General features: G+C 31.5%; 1 protein-coding gene across 2 annotated transcripts in view; it reads left to right on the top strand.

The window, feature by feature from the left end:
- LOC126893269 (HEAT repeat-containing protein 5B) overlaps window positions 1–19745 on the top strand; it is a 66568-nt gene that overhangs the window by 7680 nt on the left and 39143 nt on the right. For both annotated transcript variants that reach the window (XM_050663283.1, XM_050663284.1), the window contains exon 5: window positions 8742–9135. In XM_050663283.1, the coding sequence (XP_050519240.1) occupies window positions 8742–9135 (394 nt within the window). The remainder of the gene's footprint in view (window positions 1–8741; window positions 9136–19745) is intronic.

A 19745-nucleotide genomic window follows, 5' to 3' on the forward strand; every position in this document is an offset into this window, starting at 1 on the left:
AACTTGTTTCAGGATTTATCTCCAAAATTGCCCATTCTGAGAAAATGAATTTATTCCATAATTTTGTCGCTCACTATATATTCTTCTGAAGGCAAGTTGTATCTGATGTCAAAAGATTGAAATACATATACTTAACAGTTACAGTCGCAAGGAGGCGATATATGAGTATTCCTTTGTATATTTTTCACATACAGGGTAGCGAGAATGTATGGAAACGCGGTAATTTCTCGGAAACCGATATAACGATTTTTATAGATTTTGGTGGGTAACGTTCTTTTAATGCAACCTACACCATAGTGGTAATTACATTGTTGTCAAATCTTCCGTTTTTCTGGAAATCTAATGAACTTTCTTATTTTAAATGGAACACCCTGTATATTTTCTACGTTTTGAAGTCCTTACGAAATACTGATTATTTTTCATGTTATATTCCCTATACCTAAATGCTGCAATTTCGGAGTTATTGCTACATTTATAAAAAAAATTTAAATAAATTATAAAAATCAATTTGTTTGGCCCGGGTAGACATTAATTTTAGGTTCTTTGGATCATTGGGAACAAAAACGGTCTTTTGTAATTTTCTTGTAAAGTTAATTGTTTCCGAGTTATAAACAATTTAAAACTGAAAAAAATTGAAAAATGACGATTTTCAAGGTTTAAAACACAAGAAAAAAAAATAATTTTTGAAATTAAGAGGTACCTAAATTTAAGTTCAAACTTTCTTCTATCAGCTCCCAATAAGAAGTTTTATTCTAAAACATTGTTTTTTTACAACCATCTCCCTCTACAACTTAAATCTGCAACATCTTTCCCCAAGTTCCGTAAAATGACTAAAGCCTATATATCTAAAAGACCATATTTTATTCAATAGAAGAGTTTCTTAACCAATAACTAAGAAAGTACAGTATTCTTATTTATAAGTAGAATCTTAATCTATATTTGAGTGTCATATGCAGCAGCTTAACTTAACTTATTAAATTTCTTAATGTAGATTATGCAATTTGTAATAGATTGTTACTGTTTTTTGTTTCACTTCATTATATTTTATTTATATTGATGATTTATGTATATCATTTTAGTAAATTGTACCGGGTGTCCCAATAAGAATGGCGCTCGGCCATCTCTCAGAAACCGTTTATAGTACAGCTTTGGAAAAAAAAATTTTATAACATAATTTGCCTCGAGAAAAGCCTGGAAATTATTTTCATAATTGTAAGTCCACCGCTAGAGGGTGTAATTAAATATCAAAAATTAAATAATCGAAATTTTACAAAATTTGCCTAATGAAAGACACTGGAAATCCGATTATCGTATTCTTCATAAAATTCTGCGCATATTTTATTTCACAAGTTTAAGTCTACCTTTGCAAATAAGAGGTGGGGGTGAGTGGGAACATTGTTATGAAAAAATCGCTGTAAGTCCGGTTCTGCTTAATCGATTTTTGCAAACTTGGTCTTGTTGAAAACAGCTCTTTTTCTTCAATGTTATAGTTATAATTTGGAAACAGCCTATTACGTAATATGGGAGGCGCTCTTCATTTTCTTTTTAGAAATCTAGTTTTCTTTGGAAAATATTAAATACAAGTATGTATTTTTTTCCTGTATTACAAAATTAGACCAAATTAGCAACAGAATACCGAAAACCTCATGTCTATACCTTTTTTCTATCTCGAGATATCTTAAGAAACGTGTAAATTTTAAACATAACTGTTGCTGTCATATAAGTGGAAATATATAGCAGCAAGTAGTGTGCTTTGGAAAAAAACAAAGAAACATTTTCCAGATGTCACCGTAAATAAATCAAAACAAAATATGAAAAACTCTACTACTGGGGTGACGTCTTTTGGGATATTTCATTGCATATATTCTAGCCGTAAAGTTGCATTTCTTATGCATTCAAAGAATGTGGCTATCATGTCAAATGCTTCTTAGTTTGTAAGAATCATCTTGAATTTCACTCTGTATAAATTTTATATAAATTTTATATAAATTTTAATAGAAACAAACCGCAACAAACCATCAATGAACAAATTTTTATGTTTTACTGATTTGACACATAATTTGACACATGATGACTTTTTGAAGTTAATAATTCTAATAGTTCTATTTTTTCCATAGCACACTACTTGTTTCCACTTTGACTTCCTTAACTTAGTTTACCGGTGACAATAACAGTTATGTATTTATCTTAGTTGGGAATAGGATAATTGATATTAAAATATAATGAAATAAAAATTAAAAATTTGTGTAGAAAATCTGACGTTTTTATATTTTCTACGATTCATCGAGAGAAAAGCAAATGCGCGGAGGCAACAATTCATAAAAATTTACATATTAACGCTATTTTTTTGGTATTATTTTAAGTATTAAAATTAGTGTAATATTTAAACAAAAATAAAATTAAACTGTTTAAAATATATTTATTTCGTTAAAATCATAATAGTAGAAGTATAACTTCTTACTCGCGTACAAAGTACACACACTCTTTTTTTGTTATATTTTATAGTGTTATTTGTCTTATTGTTGTTTTGATTCATTATATACGGTGACATCTGGACAATGTTCCATTGTTTTTTTTTCATAGCACACTACGTGCTTCTATATATTTCAACTTATATGACAGCAACAGTTATTTTTAAAATTTACACGTTTCTTAAGATATCTCGAGATAGAAAAAAGGTATCGACATGCGGTTTTCGGTATTCTGTTGCTAATTTAGTCTAATTTTGTAATACAGGGAAAAACATACATACTTGTATTTAATATTTTCCAAAGAAAACTAGATTTCTAAAAAACAATAAATGGCGCCTTCTAGCCGGCATATTACGTAATAGGCTGTTTCCAAATTATAACTGTTACATTGACGAAAGAGATCTGTGTTCAACAAGACCAAGTTTATAAAAATCGATTAAGCAGAACCGGACTTACAGCGATTTTTTCATAACAAGGTTCCCACTCACCCCCACCTCTTATTTGCACAGGTAGACTTAAACTTGTGAAATAAAATATGCACAGAATTGTATGAAGAATACGATGATTGGATTTTCAGTGCCCATTCATTAGAGAAATTTTGTAAAAGTTCGATTTTTTATTTTTGATATTCAATTACGCCCTCTAGCGGTGGACTTACAATTACGAAAATAATTTCCAGGATTTTCTCGGGTTGTTATAAATTTTTTTTTCCCAAAGCTGTAGTATAAACGGTTCCTGAGATATGGCCGAGAGCCATTCTTATTGGGACACCCGGTATTTGTTATTTGTTATTTTTCTTATTTATGATTCTTGTAAGCTTTGTCTATAAAATTGTTAAATTTTTCATGACAATAAAGCATATTTCTATTCTATTCTATTTAATTGTTAATGAAGCGCATATGAGAAGACTGGCGATCACTGGCATTAACAACTAAAAACAATGTTTTAAAATAAAATAATACCAAATCACTTATCGGTGTCTGATAGAATAAGGTTTGTACTTAAATATAGACTCTTTGTAGTTTCAAAAATAATATTTTTTACTTGTGTTTTTGAACCTATAGAGTCGTCATTTTTCGATTTTTTTCAGTTTTAAATTGTTTATAACTCGAAAAGAAGAAAATTACAAAAACTTTTTTGTTCCCAATGATCCAAAAGAAGAAGAAAAGAAATGTGTACTCGGGCCAAAAAAATTAATTTTTATAATTTGTTTAAATTTTTTTTTTTAATAAATGTAGTAATAACTCTAAACCTAAGGCAATTAGGGATAGGGATTATAACATAAAAATAATCAGTATTTCTTAGGGACTTTAAAGCGTAAAAAATATACAGGGTGTTCCATTTAAAATAAGAAAGTTCATTATATTTCCAGAAAAACTGAAGATTTGACAACAATGTAATTACCACTATAATATCGTCCGCATTAAAAGATCCTTATCCACCAAAATCTATAAAAATCGTTTTAGCGGTTTCCGAGAAATTACCGTGTTTCCATACATTCTCGCTACCCTGTATACAGGGTGTAACAAAAATACAGGTCATAAATTTAATCCCGTATTCTGGGACCTAAAATAGTTCGATTGAACATAACTTACCTTAGTACAAATGTGCACGGAAAAAAAGTTACAGCCCTTTGAAGTTACAAAATGAAAATCGATTTTTTCCAATATATCGAAAACTATTAGAGATTTTTTATTAAAAATGGACATGTGGTATTGTTATGGCGGTAGTATTTTAAGAAAAAATTATAATGAAATTTGGACACCCCATAAAAATTTTATGGGGGTTTGGTTCCTTTAAACCCCCCCAAACTTTTGTGTACGTTTCAATTTAATTATTATTGTAGCGCCTTTAGTTAAACACAAGTTTTTAAAAACTTTTTTTGTCTCTTAGTACTTTTTCCAAAAGTCAGTTTTTATCGAGATATTTGAATATTTGTCAAATCCACCACATATTTGTATATGGTAAAGTACGATTATGGAGACTTGGTAATAATATGAAAATTTATTTATGATTTACATTTTTAGGTATATTTTGAACCATATTAAAAAAGAAGCCACATCTCGATAAAAGATGCTTTATCAAAAAAATACAAAGAGGCAAAAAAGTTTTAAAAACACTGTGTTTAACTAATGGTACCGCAGTAATAGTTTAATTGGAACGTACACAAACATTTGGGGGGTTTAAAGGAACAAAACCCTCATAAAATTTTTATGTAAACATATTAAAAAAGAAGCCGCAACTCGATAAAAACTGCCTTATCGAAAAAATACCAAGAGGCAAAAAAGTTTTAAAAATACTTAATTGAACTAATGGCATCAGAATAATAACACAGGTTTACAAAAAAAAATAAACTGGACTATTTGACGAAACCATATGACAAGGGGGTTTTTGGGGTCGCTGATCACGAATCCGGGATCCGCTGATCTCTATCACATCAGGTAAAGGTCATTTCAAGGTCTAATCAAGATACATCGATAATCGCTCTGAAAAAGTATATTAGGGGGTTTTTAGGGTCGCTGATCACGAATCCGGGGTCTGCTACCTTCTCTCACGTCTAGCTCAAGGTCATTTCAAGGTCAAATCAAGATAAATCAACACAATCGCTTTGAAAAAGTATATTAGGGGGTTTTTGGGGTCGCTGATCACAAAACTGGGGTCCTTTGAGCTCTACCGCGTCAGTAAAGGTCATTTCAAGGTCAAATCAGTTTTGTGATCAGCGACCCCAAAAAACCCCTAATATACATTTTCAGAGCGGTTGTGTCCATTCATCTTGATTCGACCTTGAAATGACCTTGAGCTAGACGTGAGAGAGGTCAGCGGACCGCGAATTCGTGATCAGCGACCCCAAAAACCCCCTAATATACTTTTTTAGAGCGACTGTCGATTTATCTTGATTTGACCTTGAAATGACCTTAACCTGATGTGATAGAGATCAACGGACCCCGGATTCGTGATCAGCGACCCCAAAAACCCCCTTGTCATATGGTTTCGTCAAATAGTCCACAGTTTATTTTTTTTTTGTAAACCTGTGTAATTTATTTGAAACGGACACAAAAGTTTGGGGGGGTTTAAGGGAACAAAACCCCCATAAAATTTTTATGGGGTGCACAAATTTCACTATAATTTTTCTTTAAGATGTTCTTGCCATAAGAATGCCACATGTCCATTTTCAACAAAAAATCTCTAATAGTTTTCGATATATTCGAAAAAATCGATTTTCATTTTGTAACTTCAAAGGGCTGTAACTTTTTTTGTGTGCATATTTGTACTAAGGTTAGTTAGGTTCATTCGAACTATTTTTGGTCCCAGAATATGTGGTTTAATTTATGACCTGTATTTTTGTTACACGCTGTATAGTCCTGGGATGCTTTAGACACAAAACTTCCAGAGAAAAGATACACGTAATGCCAGACTTTGGAGAATGTAGAAATAGAGATAGGCCAAAGCTTAGATGAAAGAATGCTGTAGACAAAAATGCTAAATAACTAATGTATTAGTAAACTGGCAACAGTTGACAATAGGATTGACTGGCGAAATAGACTTGGGAAGAATGAGGCTCTACTATAGAGCTCAATCTCCATTGATGATGGTGAATGTCAGGCTATTTTTTCAGGTTGTAATAGCATTTAATTTTGAGTTAAGACTAGTCTGCAAACTCCATTTTTTGCCATTAAGAGGAAGATACAAGACAGTCTGATGTTATGTGTTCATTCATAAGAGAATATCTGGAAATTATAAAAACGATATATTCACAAAATGAGAGTAGAGTATGCAGTGCCTCAATACAGAATTTATTTTGTATGTCTAGAAGATCATCAATTAAAATCTCATCTCAACACACCAGAACAGGGAAAAGTAAAAGGGTTGATATTTAAAGATGTATGAGCTGTCCAAGTGGCTCCTTGAAATAAAAGAATGTTTTTACTGCCACTCTACTTCAGATAATATTTTAAAAAGTTAGTCAAGTCAGACAGTAAAGGCTTTCTCACTTTTTGCTCTAAAAACTTCACATCGTCACATGATATTATCGGTTATTATACAGGTTGTTTTATTGGGAAACGGAAATACTTTAATTGTGAATAGAGGTCACCGAGGCGGTTCTAGATGTATTACATTTTTTGCCCTACCCACTTTTATAACCGAGTTACAGGGTGTTTTATCGATTTTGCCAATTTCTTTCCTAAGTCATAACTTTAGAACCACACTGTATATTTTTTTGATATTTGGTACACATGTGTCTCATCCAAAACCCAAAAGACCGACATACTAGTCACAAGAAAAATCCAGGTCCGGATTAACAAAAAATTATAAAGTAATTGTGATCTTAAAACAACACCCTGTATATTGAAATTCTGAAAATCTGTTTGCATATTTGAAAAGAGCACAAAAAACTAAGTCTAATCGTTCGCTTCAATTTTTCGGCCAGACAATTTAATGACTTTAATTTTTAAATTATATTGAATTTTTTAAGAACTCTGACATTAAAAAGCAGGTATTATTAACTTTTAATTATAAATTATTAAAGCTACTGAATACTTACTCATTTTAAAATTAATCAATACTTATTTACCACATTGGAACGATCCAATTATTAATCACAAGAAAAATCCTGGTCCGGATTAACAAAAAAAAAAAAATAAAATAATTGTGATCTTGAAACAACACCCTGTATATTGAAATTTTCAAAATTTGTTTGCACATTTGAAAAGACCACAAAAATCTGAGTTTATCGGTTTGCTTTAATTTTTTGTGAAGGAAATTTAATGACTTTAATTTTGAAATTAAATATATTGATACTTTTAAGAACACTGAAATTAAAAAGCAGATTATTAAAGCACTTTTAACAATAAATTATTAAAGTTATTAAATAAATACCCATTTTAAAAATAATCAATACTTATTTACGACATTCGAATGACCCACTTACAAATCACAACAAAAATCCAGGTCCAGATTAACAAAACAATATCAGGTAATTGTAACCTTGAAACAACACCCTGTATATTGAAATTTTCAAAATCCGTTTGCACATAGGTATGAAAAGAGCACAAAAAACTAAGTTTAATCGTTAGCTTCAATTTTTTGGTCAGACAATTTAATGAATTTAATTTTGAAATTATGTCGAAATTTTTAAGAACTCTGGGAACTCATAATAAAAATTTCGATATATGTAATTTCAAAAGTAATGTCATTAAATTGTCTGCACAAAAAATTAAAGCGGGACATTAAACTTAGTTTTTCGTGCTCTCTTCAGGTGTGCAAACGTATTTTAAAAATTTCAATATACAGGGTGTTTTTTGACGGTCACAATTACTTTATATTTTGTTGTTAATACGGACCTGGATTTTTCTTGTGATTAGTAAGTGAGTCCTTCTAATGCTGTAAATAATAACTGATTATTTTTAAAATTAGTATTTATTCATTAACTTAAATGATTTATTAATAAAAGTGCTTTAAAAACCTGCTTATTAATTTCAGGGTTCTTAAAAATTTGAATATATTTAATTTCAAAATTAAAGTTAATAAATTTTTGCACAAAAAATCAAAGTGAACCAATAAACTCGGATTTTTGTGGTCTTTTCAAATGTGCAAACAATTTTTGAAAATGTCAATATACAGGGTGTTGTATCAAGGTCAAAATAACTTAATGTTTTTTGGTAATCCGGACCTGGATTTTTCTTGTGATTAATAATTGGGTCTTTCCAATGTGGTAAATCGACATTGATTCATTTTAAAATAAGTATTTATTCAATAACTTTAATAATTTATAATTAAAAGTTAATAATACCTGCTTTTTAATGTGGAGTTCTGAAAAAAATTCAATATTTCAAAATTACAGTCAAAAAATTGTCTGGCCGAAAAATCGAAGTGAACCGTTAGACTTAGCTTTTTGTGCCCTTTTCAAATATGCAAACAGATTTTTAAAATTTCAATATACATACAGGGTGTTGTTTTAAGGTCACAATTATTTTATAATTTTTTGTTAATCCGGCCCTGGATTTTTCTTGTGATTAGTATGTCGGTCGTTTGGGTTTTGAATGAGAGATTTGTGTACCAAATATTAAAAAAATATACAGAGTGGTTCTAAAGTTATGGCTTAGGAAAGAAATGAGCAAAATCGATAAAACACCCTGTAACTCGGATATAAAAGTCGGTAGGTCAAAAAATTTAGTATACCTAGAACCGTCTTGGTGACCTCTATTCACCATTAAAGTATTTCCGTTTCCCAATGAAACACCCTGTATAACTATGAATAATTTATTTTAGGGCTATGTAACATTTGTCCAAATTTTGGGTGGTAAATGGTTAGAAAAAAATATGAAAAGTTTCCTGATCCATATTTTATCTTTAGCAGCAAACCCAAAAGCTGCTTCATCGCATGTAGATGCAGTTTATTCTAGAAAATGTATCAACTTTATTTTAAGAAGCGTTTTTGGCAAAATGTTGGGCGAAAGAGCACAAGCATTAGCATGTAAAGAAATTGCACAAATTATTATTAAGGAAATGAACTCAATAGATTTTAATCCAGAAAATGCCAAGGATGTTAATCAAGAAACGCTCTTCAGCCAGCATTTATTAGTTTGTGCTCTTCAAGAAATTGGTATATTAATTTCTAGTTTGGGAACAACCGCACATGATCTGATAACTGATCAATCACTGAGTAAGTAGATGCTTATACAATAATTAATTATTTATATAACCCGTGACTATTATACAGTGTCCAGAAACTCTACCGACAAACGAAGACAGGAGATACCTCAGATAATTTTAAGACATTTTAACCCAATTCATCTAAATCTAGTCTAAAAATGTTTACTAAGGGAGCTAGATGAAAATGTCGTCGTGTAATTCGTTTTTGATAATTGATATCGAAAATTGATATGCATATTTATCTTTTAGAGATAAAACGACTCCATCTATTGCGAATTTATTGTACCGGTCATAGGCGTCCGTGTTCGGTAGGGCAACGGTTATTTTATCGCATAACTTTTTTGTCTTTAATTTTAACCATTTTTGATACGGGATTATTAAATTGTGAGGTATTCTCGTACCAAAAGGTGCTCTTGATTTAAGTCGGTAGGACACACCGTTTTCTAGAAAAATCGATTTGAAAATTTTTCGTTTATTGAATTTGAAAAAGGAAAAAATTTTCAAACAAATACGGTGTATTTTACCAACTTAAAGCAAGAATAACTTTTAGTACTAAAATACACACACCGGCAAAATTAGCCGAACACCTTAAAAATATGACATGTTTGATGTCTCGAATTTTCTAAACCAGTGGTCCGATTTGAGTGATTCTTTTAGTATGTTATAGCCTTATTATTTAAGAATATCGTTGTGATAATATTGTTGCTAGACAGGTAAATATCATTTTATACCGGGTGTACCAATCATACTGTGTTTTTTTCTTAAAGTTTGGAACACCCTGTGGAATATTCTAGCATATATAAAATATTAAAATTAAAACTCGATTGTAGAGTTAGGCTTTCTTAACATTTTCCTTTTCGATTAATTTAATTATGTGGGATAATAAAAAAGTTATGTGCGTTAACAACTATCCATGTTTTTCATCAATAAATCCTCATAGTGGCGGAGGAAAGTATGCTAAATTTGCAGTTACTCGAGCGTTATGGGGACTTATTGGATTGTGAAGAGTATGTGCTAAAACCAGAAAAAGGTTGAGTTAAGTTTTCCATATAGTGGGGGACTTTTCGTTTTTTAATTTAATTTTCGGTTTGAAACAATCGTTTTTTTCGGATTATAGCGCGATCTATCCATAATTCGAAAAAATGTGTCAAATAAAAGTTTCTTATTTTTACGTAAAGAATCCAAATCTGCAATAAAAATTGGAGCTCCTATTTAAGATTTTAAAATAAACCCCTCACCCCCACCTGCATGGGGTTCGTGTTTGGTGCCATTCGATAGATTTTTCAAAAATATTGAATAAGTGTATTTTGCCGTTTTTTGATCTGATGTTCATTTTTCGTCGACGTTGTATATAAAATTTGTAAAAAAAGCATGCAAAAATAAATACTGAATATTACATACTTGATTCAGATGAATGTGCGCTCAGCGTTTGACATTAAAACCCCCCCCTCGAAGCTAGTTCAGCTGAAATCCACGGGAGGTCGTCATTGTGACATCATAAATGAACATCAGATCGTAAAACTGCAAAAAACACGTATTCAATATTTTTCAAAAATCTATCGAATGGCACCAAACACGACCCCCCACGGAGGTGGGGTAGCGGGTTACTTTAAAATCATAAATAGGAGCCCCCAATTTCTATTGCAGATTTGGATTCTTGACGTAAAAATAAGCAACTTTTATTCGCAACATTTTTTCCAATTATGGATAGATAGCGCTATAATCGGAAAAAACGATTGGTGGAAAAAGAAAATTAAATTAAAAAATGGAGAACCCCACACTTTATGGAAAACTTATCTTAACTTTTTTTGGTTTTAGCACCCACTCTTCACAATCCAATAGGTCCCCATAACGCTCGAGTAACTGCAAATTTAGCATAGTTTCCTCCCCTACTATGAGGATTTATTGATGAAAAACATGGCTAGTTGTTAAAGCCCATACCTTTTTTATTTTTCAACATAAGCGAATGAATCCAAAAAGAAAATGTTAAGAAAGCCTAAGGCTATAATTGAGTTTTAATTTCAATATTTTATATATGCTAGAATATTCCACAGGGTGTTCCGAACTTTAAGAAAAAAACACAGTATGATTGTTACACCCGGTATAAAATGACATTTACCTGTCTAGCAACATTATTATTACACCGATATTCTTAAATAATAAGGCTATAACATACTAAAGACTTACTCAAATCGGACAACAGGTTTAGGAAATTCGAGACATCAATCATGTCCCATTTTTAAGGTGTTCGGCTAATTTTGCCGGTGTGTGTACCTCATAATTTAATAATCTAGAGCCAAAATTCCTTAAAAATTAAAGACAAAAAAGTTATGAGATAAAATAACCGTTGACCTACCCAAAACGGACGCATATGGCCGGTACTAGAAATTCGCAATTAATGAAATCGATTCATCTCTGGAATAGAAACAAACGTATCAATTTTCGTTTTTCTAAATGGTTTTTTTGGAAACTTTTTTTTGTAAATTCAAGAAACGAAATGTTTTCAAATCGATTTTTCCAGAAAATGGTGTGTCCTACCGACTTAAATCAAGAGTACCTTTTAGTACCAGAATATTTCACAATTTAATAATCCAGTGTCAACAATGCTTCAAAGTTAAAGAGATAAAAGTTGTGCGATAAAATAACCGTTGCCCTACCCAAAACGGACGCCTATGACCGGTACAATAAATTCGCAATAGATGGAGTCGATTTATCTCTAAAAGATAAATATGCATACCAATTTTCGTTTTTCTAAATGGAAGCGTTCTCGAGGTATTTAAGAAAAACGAATTACACGACGCCATCTTCAAAGAGCTCTAGCTCTCTTAGGAAGCATTTTTGTACTAGATAAATTGGGCTAAAATGTCTTAAAATTATCTGAGGAATCTCCTGTCTTCGTTTGTCGGTAGAGTTTCTGGACACCCTGTATTAGTATATAAGTTTTTATAATTCATCTAATAATAATTCTTATTGCATGAACTGCACTTAACGTATTATTTATATTTTATGTATCTTATTAATTATCAGGTTCGTATGTGTTAACTTTTTCATTGCGTGTCATCATCATCATTCAACCCGGATCTATCCACTGCTGGATATAGGTCTCCCTCAGTCTTTTCCATGCATTTCTGTTTTGTGCTGTTTGTATCCAATTTTTGTCGATCTGTTTTATACTAGTGATGTAACGAATGTCGTTTTTTGAACATTCGCGAATACGAATGCGAATGCTAATATCTAATAACGACATTCGCGAATGCGAATGTTCAGTTTTTTTTTTAAATTTGTTTCTATTTTTGAAATGTTTTCTAAATTTATAATGAGAAGTTAATTGATATTTAGTATAAATCAATCTGAATCTCAAGCTTTATTACATTATACCCATGATACAATAACCCACGATACGACACGTAGCGTCCCTAATTTCGTTCGGGTCGCGCATGACGTCACGTTGTGAGTAGATCCTTTAAATTTCGAATGCATTGCCATTATGATTTGAGGATTTCAGCTTTTAATATCAGTTGTGAAATTTTCTAGAAGTTCTGGTTTGTTTAGTATGATTAAATATTATTATTGAGAACATAATCTAATAATAGAAATCAATTACACACATGATTTTTTTTATTATTAGGCAAGATACGTCTCATTATATTATATTGTATTTATAATACATGTAATTACGATTAAATAAAGGTAACAATAAAATTGTAATGTGTTAAATGATAAAAAAGTTAAAGCTGTGAGTTATATTTTATTACTTCAAAATCTCTTATTCATTAATTATATTTATGATCACACCTAATGGATATTCAAATATAATGGATATAAGGGCTATTCAAATCTAACGATGAATATAATATTTTTTTATCTATACATTTAGCTTAATATTAAGAAAACACCAAGGCATTTAATTTATTTAATAAAAATTGGGGGGGGGAAAGGTATTTTAATTAAAACACAGATTTACTTATAAATAATTTATTTCACTATTTTTTTAATTTTTCTTTTTCTTGTAATTCTACCATTATAAAGATCATTATTTAGTTGTCTCATATGGAAATACATTCTCGAACGAAAAAACAGCGTCTTGGTTTTAACTGGACAAGAAACAGAAGCAGTCATGTCGAGTAATGTTTTTAGATAATTTTCACATATTAAGATGTTCTCAGAATTGACGGTCTGAAATATTTTTTCAGTTCACCCATTTGCACCATCAATTCTGGAGAGGGTTTTGATAAACCTCACACATTTAAATGAGACACCAAGTATATCGGTTTGGGTGCGCAGAGGTAGAGGCTTCTGGCTGTTTCAATTTGTGGCAAATGTATCCTGCCAAATTTTCCAATCCGTCATATTCAATTTCCGTCAACTCTTTATCTACAGTATCTTGTAGACCATCGGTTTCTTCACAACTGTTCTTAATCGAAGAAAAATAATTGGTCCATAAATTTATTTCTTCGACAAGCACATCAAGTGTTGGATCCACTTCATTATGGATGATATCCCATCTAAAGTATTATCCCATCTTCCTGATCATGTTCTGAAAATTTTAGCGGACGCAATTAACACATCTTTTTCAACAGGTCACTTTAGCGATTGTTTAAAATGTGCTAAGGTTATTCCTTTATATAAAGGTGGTGACCACGATTTACCTGCTAATTATCGTCCTATCTCTTTGTTACCATCGCTTTCAAAGATTGTAGAAAAATTGGTCAAAATCCGAATGATGACGTTCTTACAAAAACACTATTTACTTTCTTCTTGCCAATTCGGTTTCCAGTCATTAAAAAGTACATATGATGCCATCTTCGAATTCATGGAAAAGCTATACTTAGACTTAAATAACGATTACGTTGCTGCTGCAGTTTTCTGTGATCTATCTAAAGCCTTTGACTGTGTCAATCACAAAATACTTTTAAATAAACTGGAAAGATATGGTTTTAGAGGCACTACTCTAAAGTGGTTCAGTTCATACTTGGAAGACAGATGCCAGTCTGTATCAATCAATGAGCGCTATTCTAGTAATATCTTTATTAATTGTGGCGTACCTCAAGGCTCTGTCTTGGGTCCTATCTTTTTCTTGATCTATTTTAATGACATAATTAACCTCGATATTAATGGCCAGTTTACTATATTTGCAGACGATACCACAATTTTATGGCAAAACAAGGACTCTAAGGTACTGAACAAGATTATTAGTAGTGATATGCTAAAAATCTTAGAGTGGTGCAAAGCTAATCATTTGACATTTAATTTTTCAAAAACCAAATTAATTTCTTTTAAGAATGATCTAAACAATATTACTCTGGGTAATGAAGGCATTTGTTCTGATACTGTTAACAAATTTTTAGGTCTCTATATTGACAATAAACTTAAGTTTGAGCAACACACTGTATATTTAAGCAAAAAGATATCATCGGGTTGCTTTGCTGTCAAATCAGTTGCACACCATTTGGATTTCAAGATTGCAAAAAGTGTTTATGTGGCCCTGATTGAATCTAATTTGAGATACGGTATTGCCTTTTGGGGTAGCTGTTCTCTTCATCATTTCAGTAGAATCTTTATGCTACAAAAGAGAGCACTTAGATATTTATGCAGGGTCAAGTTTGGTACATCATGCAGGCCTCTGTTCCGGAAACATGGTATCTTGACACTTCCCTGCATATATATCATTGAATTAGCATGCTTAATTTTTAAGAAACATAAAGAGGATATTCGGACAGATTCCCTTTATAACACTCGTCTAACTTACGTTATTCCACTTCCAATTCCCTCTTCTACACTAATTAAAAAATCATTTATTTACACTGGAAAGAAAGTGTTTAATCACCTACCACTCAACATAAGATCCTCAAGCAATATTTTTGTATTCCGAAGAGCAATCAAGAAGTTTTTATTATCTAAGTGTTACTATAGTATCGAGGAATTTTTTGAGGACAGTTGCGCTAATTGATGGCTTTTTTTATTTTTTTATTATGGAAGTTTTATAGTTAGTATTTAATGTATCTTGTACTGTGTTTGTACTATACCACGTGTTTTAGAAATGTAAACTCATTTTTAGAAACAATAAATTTTCTCTCTCTCTCTCTCTCTCTCTCTCTCTCTCATTATTTCCAAAGCTGGACAACAATCCTTCATTCTTACCAAGAATGTAAGAACGCAGTCGGTATCTAAATTCCATAGCATTTGGATGATCGTTGAGTCCTCCGTTTGACGTGATAGTGCCAAAAAATTTCTCCAATACATCTTGATTTATATACAGATACATTTATATCTTGGTTAATCTATAAGTCAGAAGATATTTTATTGAGAATCTCGCCTTAAGGTCATCCAATAGTAATTTCAAGGATGTATTTGACATAATAACCTTTTTCAATATGCCAGGTGCAATCTTAATCTTTGCCAGCCATGATCTAAGTGTTGATACAGCGGGGAATGGATATCCTTGTTTTAAAAGCAATTGGTAGGCTCTTGGACAAGCTGAATATATGACTATCGAGTTCAATATATCTTCAACTGATGGTACCCTCTAATCTTTCTAATTGTGTATTACTGAAAACCTTTCCAACTGTATTTTGTCTCTGTTCTAAAAATTTGATTTTTTCTTGGAGCCTAGTAATTAAGTTATCTCGATCGTCTACTAATATATCTGTATTAACTCTAAAAAATATTAAAATAAATATCATATTTAATCCATAATTTGTGTTCTAATTTACAAATCTCTTGTGTATAGCGGGTAAGAGAACATTCCAGAAAAATATACTCAATTTATTAAATTGCCGACGTTTTGACGTTTAATTGCGTTTTTTTTACATAATTGTTTCCACACACATCGCACTTTTTTGTCTTTTGGGAAACTAAAAAACTTAATGTTCGTATCGAAACCTTGTGATTGATTGTCGACATTACAACCAAACACGGCACACCTCATTTTTAATAAAAGTTTAACAAATTATAAGTGAAATTCACCCTAAACACAAAAATTAACACTGTTTACTATACGACAACACTGAACATAATGCTGTTCTACTCACAGAGTGACGTAGCTTAGGCCCCGCCCACCTGCTCCATGTCATATCTTCAGACTTATTGTATCATGCATTATACCAAATAATAAAACAACGTGAAGGCTGATAATCTGATTATACGAGGTTAAGTTACCTTTTTTTTAATAAAAAAAGATGAGAAAGAGAATAGATTTTGATTTTATTAATCTAACGTTATTTTCAAATTATGTTTTTTCTGATATTCATATTCGCAAAACATTCGCACAAATTTTGCGAATGCGAATATGCAAATACATGCAGATATTCGCGAATGCGAATGTGAATACATACGAATATTCGTTACATCACTATTTTATACCTCTACTTCGATGTGCTTCTTGACTTGGTCTCCAGTATATTATTCGCTGTGTCCATCTGTTGTCCGACATTCCAGCTATGTGTCCAGTCCAGTTTCACTTTAGGGTCATAATTCTTTCTATGGCATCCGTCACTCCTGTTCTCCTTCTTATTGAGCGTTCCATAGCTCTTTGGCTAACACAAATTTTATTTCTTACTTTCTTGGTTATTGTTAAAGTTTCTACACCATATGTAAGTACTGGCAACACACACTGATCAAAGACTGTTCTTTTGAGAAACATAGGCAGTTCTGACTTAAGGACATAGCTCAGCTTACCGAATGCCACCCAAGTAAGTGAGTCCTATGCGACGGCTTAGTTCGCACGTTTGATTATCTCTTCCTATGCGTATCTCATGCCCTTTGTAACCCTTTACAACAAATTTTTAATTTATCATTATCATCATCTATATTTCCACATTATTGGAAAAATAGTTTTCTTACACCTATCCATAAATCTGGCAATCGCGAGTGTGTAAATAATTATAGAGGTATAACTATTCAATCAGCAATCCCAAAACTTCTAGATAAATTGGTATCGATGGGTCTTACCTGGGCTTGCCGAAACATAATTATTGATGAGCAACATGGTTTTTCTAACGGAAAGTCAACTGTAACAAACCTTGTCAACTACCAACAATACTTGTTGGGTGCATTTGAGAATAAGATTCAGGTCGACAGCATTTATACTGATTTCTCAAAGGCATTTGACAGGGTTAATCATAACCTGTTGGTTCATAAACTTCGTGCATCTGGCTTTGGTGAACCCATTGTTAATTGGATTAAAAACTTTTTGATGGGTCGTACACAACAAGTTCGTATCAACAATTATGTTTCTAAAGAATTCCATTGTTGTTCTGGTGTCCCACAAGGGTCTCATTGTGGTCCCTTGCTCTTTAACTTGTTCGTTAACGATATTGGTAAGGCTATCAAAAACTCACACTTTCTACTATTTGCTGATGATCTTAAGTTATTTCGTTACATACAGGATATATCAGATAAAGATCTCCTGCAAGATGATGTTAATAATATATGTTTATGGTCGAAACAAAATGGTTTAAGCCTAAACCCGACTAAATGTTCTTGTATTTCATTTGGTCGTATAAATAATCTAACAGCTAATAGATATGTTCTTAATGATGTACTCTTGAATTCAGTTACTGAGATTATTGATTTGGGTGTATTATTGGATTGTGCATTGACATTTAGAAGCCATTATCTTAGAATTAAGGAAACAGGATTTCGCAATCTTGGGTTTATTTATCGCAACGGTCATGATCTCTCACCTTCTGTATTCAAATTACTGTACTGCTCTCTAGTGCGCTCAGGACTTGAATACTGCTCTGTTGTTTGGTCTCCATTTCATCAAGTCTACATTGATGGATTGGAGAGCGTTCAGCGGAAGTTTCTAAGATCTTTGGCTTATAAAGCACATACTAATATAAGAAATACTGAAAATTTTGTCATAGATTATTCTGGAATAATGTCTCAATTTAACATTGCTACACTGAAGAACCGCAGGTTGAGAGCTGATATGTTGTTTTTATTTAAACTTCTAAACAATGATATTAATTGTCCCTCGTTGTTAGATAATGTGTACTTCAATACAATTCATAGAACTCGACACACTGCACTCTTTCATATTCCTTTTCATAGAACTGAGTATTCTCGTCATTGTCCCTTGTCGAGAATGCTCAGTTTTTGCAATGACATGAAACTTGATCCATTCTGTCTAGGCATTAATAACTTCAAGAGGCAACTTGAGAATTTAATTAGTTAAATATGTGATATTTTTCATTTTCTAACTGTGATTTGATATATGTACTGTGTTATTTTACAAATTTTATTGGTTAATTGTCTTATATTCATTGTTTTTTATACATGATCTTACTTATTCTATTTTTTTTTGTTTTTGTATTTTGTAAATGGTTCTACCGTAGAAATAAATAAATAAAAAAACATAAAGTACTTATAAGAGGTGGTTTCTTCAATAGGCATGCCATTTACTGAAATCTTTTCGCTTAACACAAGATTTGTCATGATTGGTGTTTTTGAGGCTAGGTATAGTTTTTCCAGTTGCGATACTTCATCATCGATGCTGTCAGCAAAAAGAACAATATCGTCAGCGAATCTGAAATGACTATACTAAATTTACATTCAAGATACAGTAGAAATAAACAAACCAAGACAAGTTAAATGCTACTAGGGGCACTCCCGAATCATAATTTACAATGTATAAACTTTGGAAATCATGAATTGGGATTTACAATGTACCTATATACATTGTAAATTGAGTGATTTGGGAGTGCTCCTAGTAGCATTTAACGTGTCTTAGTTTGTTTATTTCTGCTGCATCTTGATTGTAAATTTAGTATAAGTATTTCTCCCTTGATATTAATTCCTTTTTCACTCAGATTTGCGTTCTTAAACATATGCTCTAATAATGTTGTAAACAATTTTGGCGAAATTGTGTCTCCCTGTCGCAGTTCCCGTTTTATTTTAAATGCGTTTGTCTTTTTATCTACCAGTTTCACGCTTGCTGTCGCATTTTGATAGATGTATTTAATCATGTTTATACAGGGTGGTTCATCTTATCCGCCTCGGTCTCTGCACGGAAAACCACTTGATATTTTAAAAAAATTTCTTCACAGAAATATACAGGGCCTTTAATACTACAACCTAAAATAATGTGAATTATACAGGGTGTTCCAAAAAAGAGTGGTATATCAAAGTTATATTTTTTCTTATGGAATGCCCTATATCTGATGACATTATTGAATTGACCTTAAAAAATAAGCTATACTTTCATAAGGGTTCCCTATACCTAAATACAGGGTGTTTTGATTTATTTCGATTTTTATAAAAATGTAAGGTTTTAGAAAAAAATAAATATCTACGAATCTAAGAAGCAGTAACAAATTCTTTCTTGGATGTTAATAATAGACTATTCAGCATACTTAAACAGATGCTTATTGCGACAAAATTTCTTACAGAGTGGTCAAAATATGAGATTGTTCTATTAACAAATTCAAGTTGTAATAACTTACTTATTTTAAATAGAACACCCTGTATCTTACTAGTCTATCGCGTAGAAAATTTGCTTAGCTTTCAATTTGTATTAGGGTTTCCTATACCTATCTTTTTACAGGGTAGTCAAAATATTAGATTGTTCTATTAACAAATTCAAGCTGTAATAACTTACTTATTTTAAATGGAACACCC

This window comes from Diabrotica virgifera, chromosome 10 (genome assembly GCF_917563875.1).
Source record: "Diabrotica virgifera virgifera chromosome 10, PGI_DIABVI_V3a".
NCBI lineage: Eukaryota > Metazoa > Arthropoda > Insecta > Coleoptera > Chrysomelidae > Diabrotica > Diabrotica virgifera.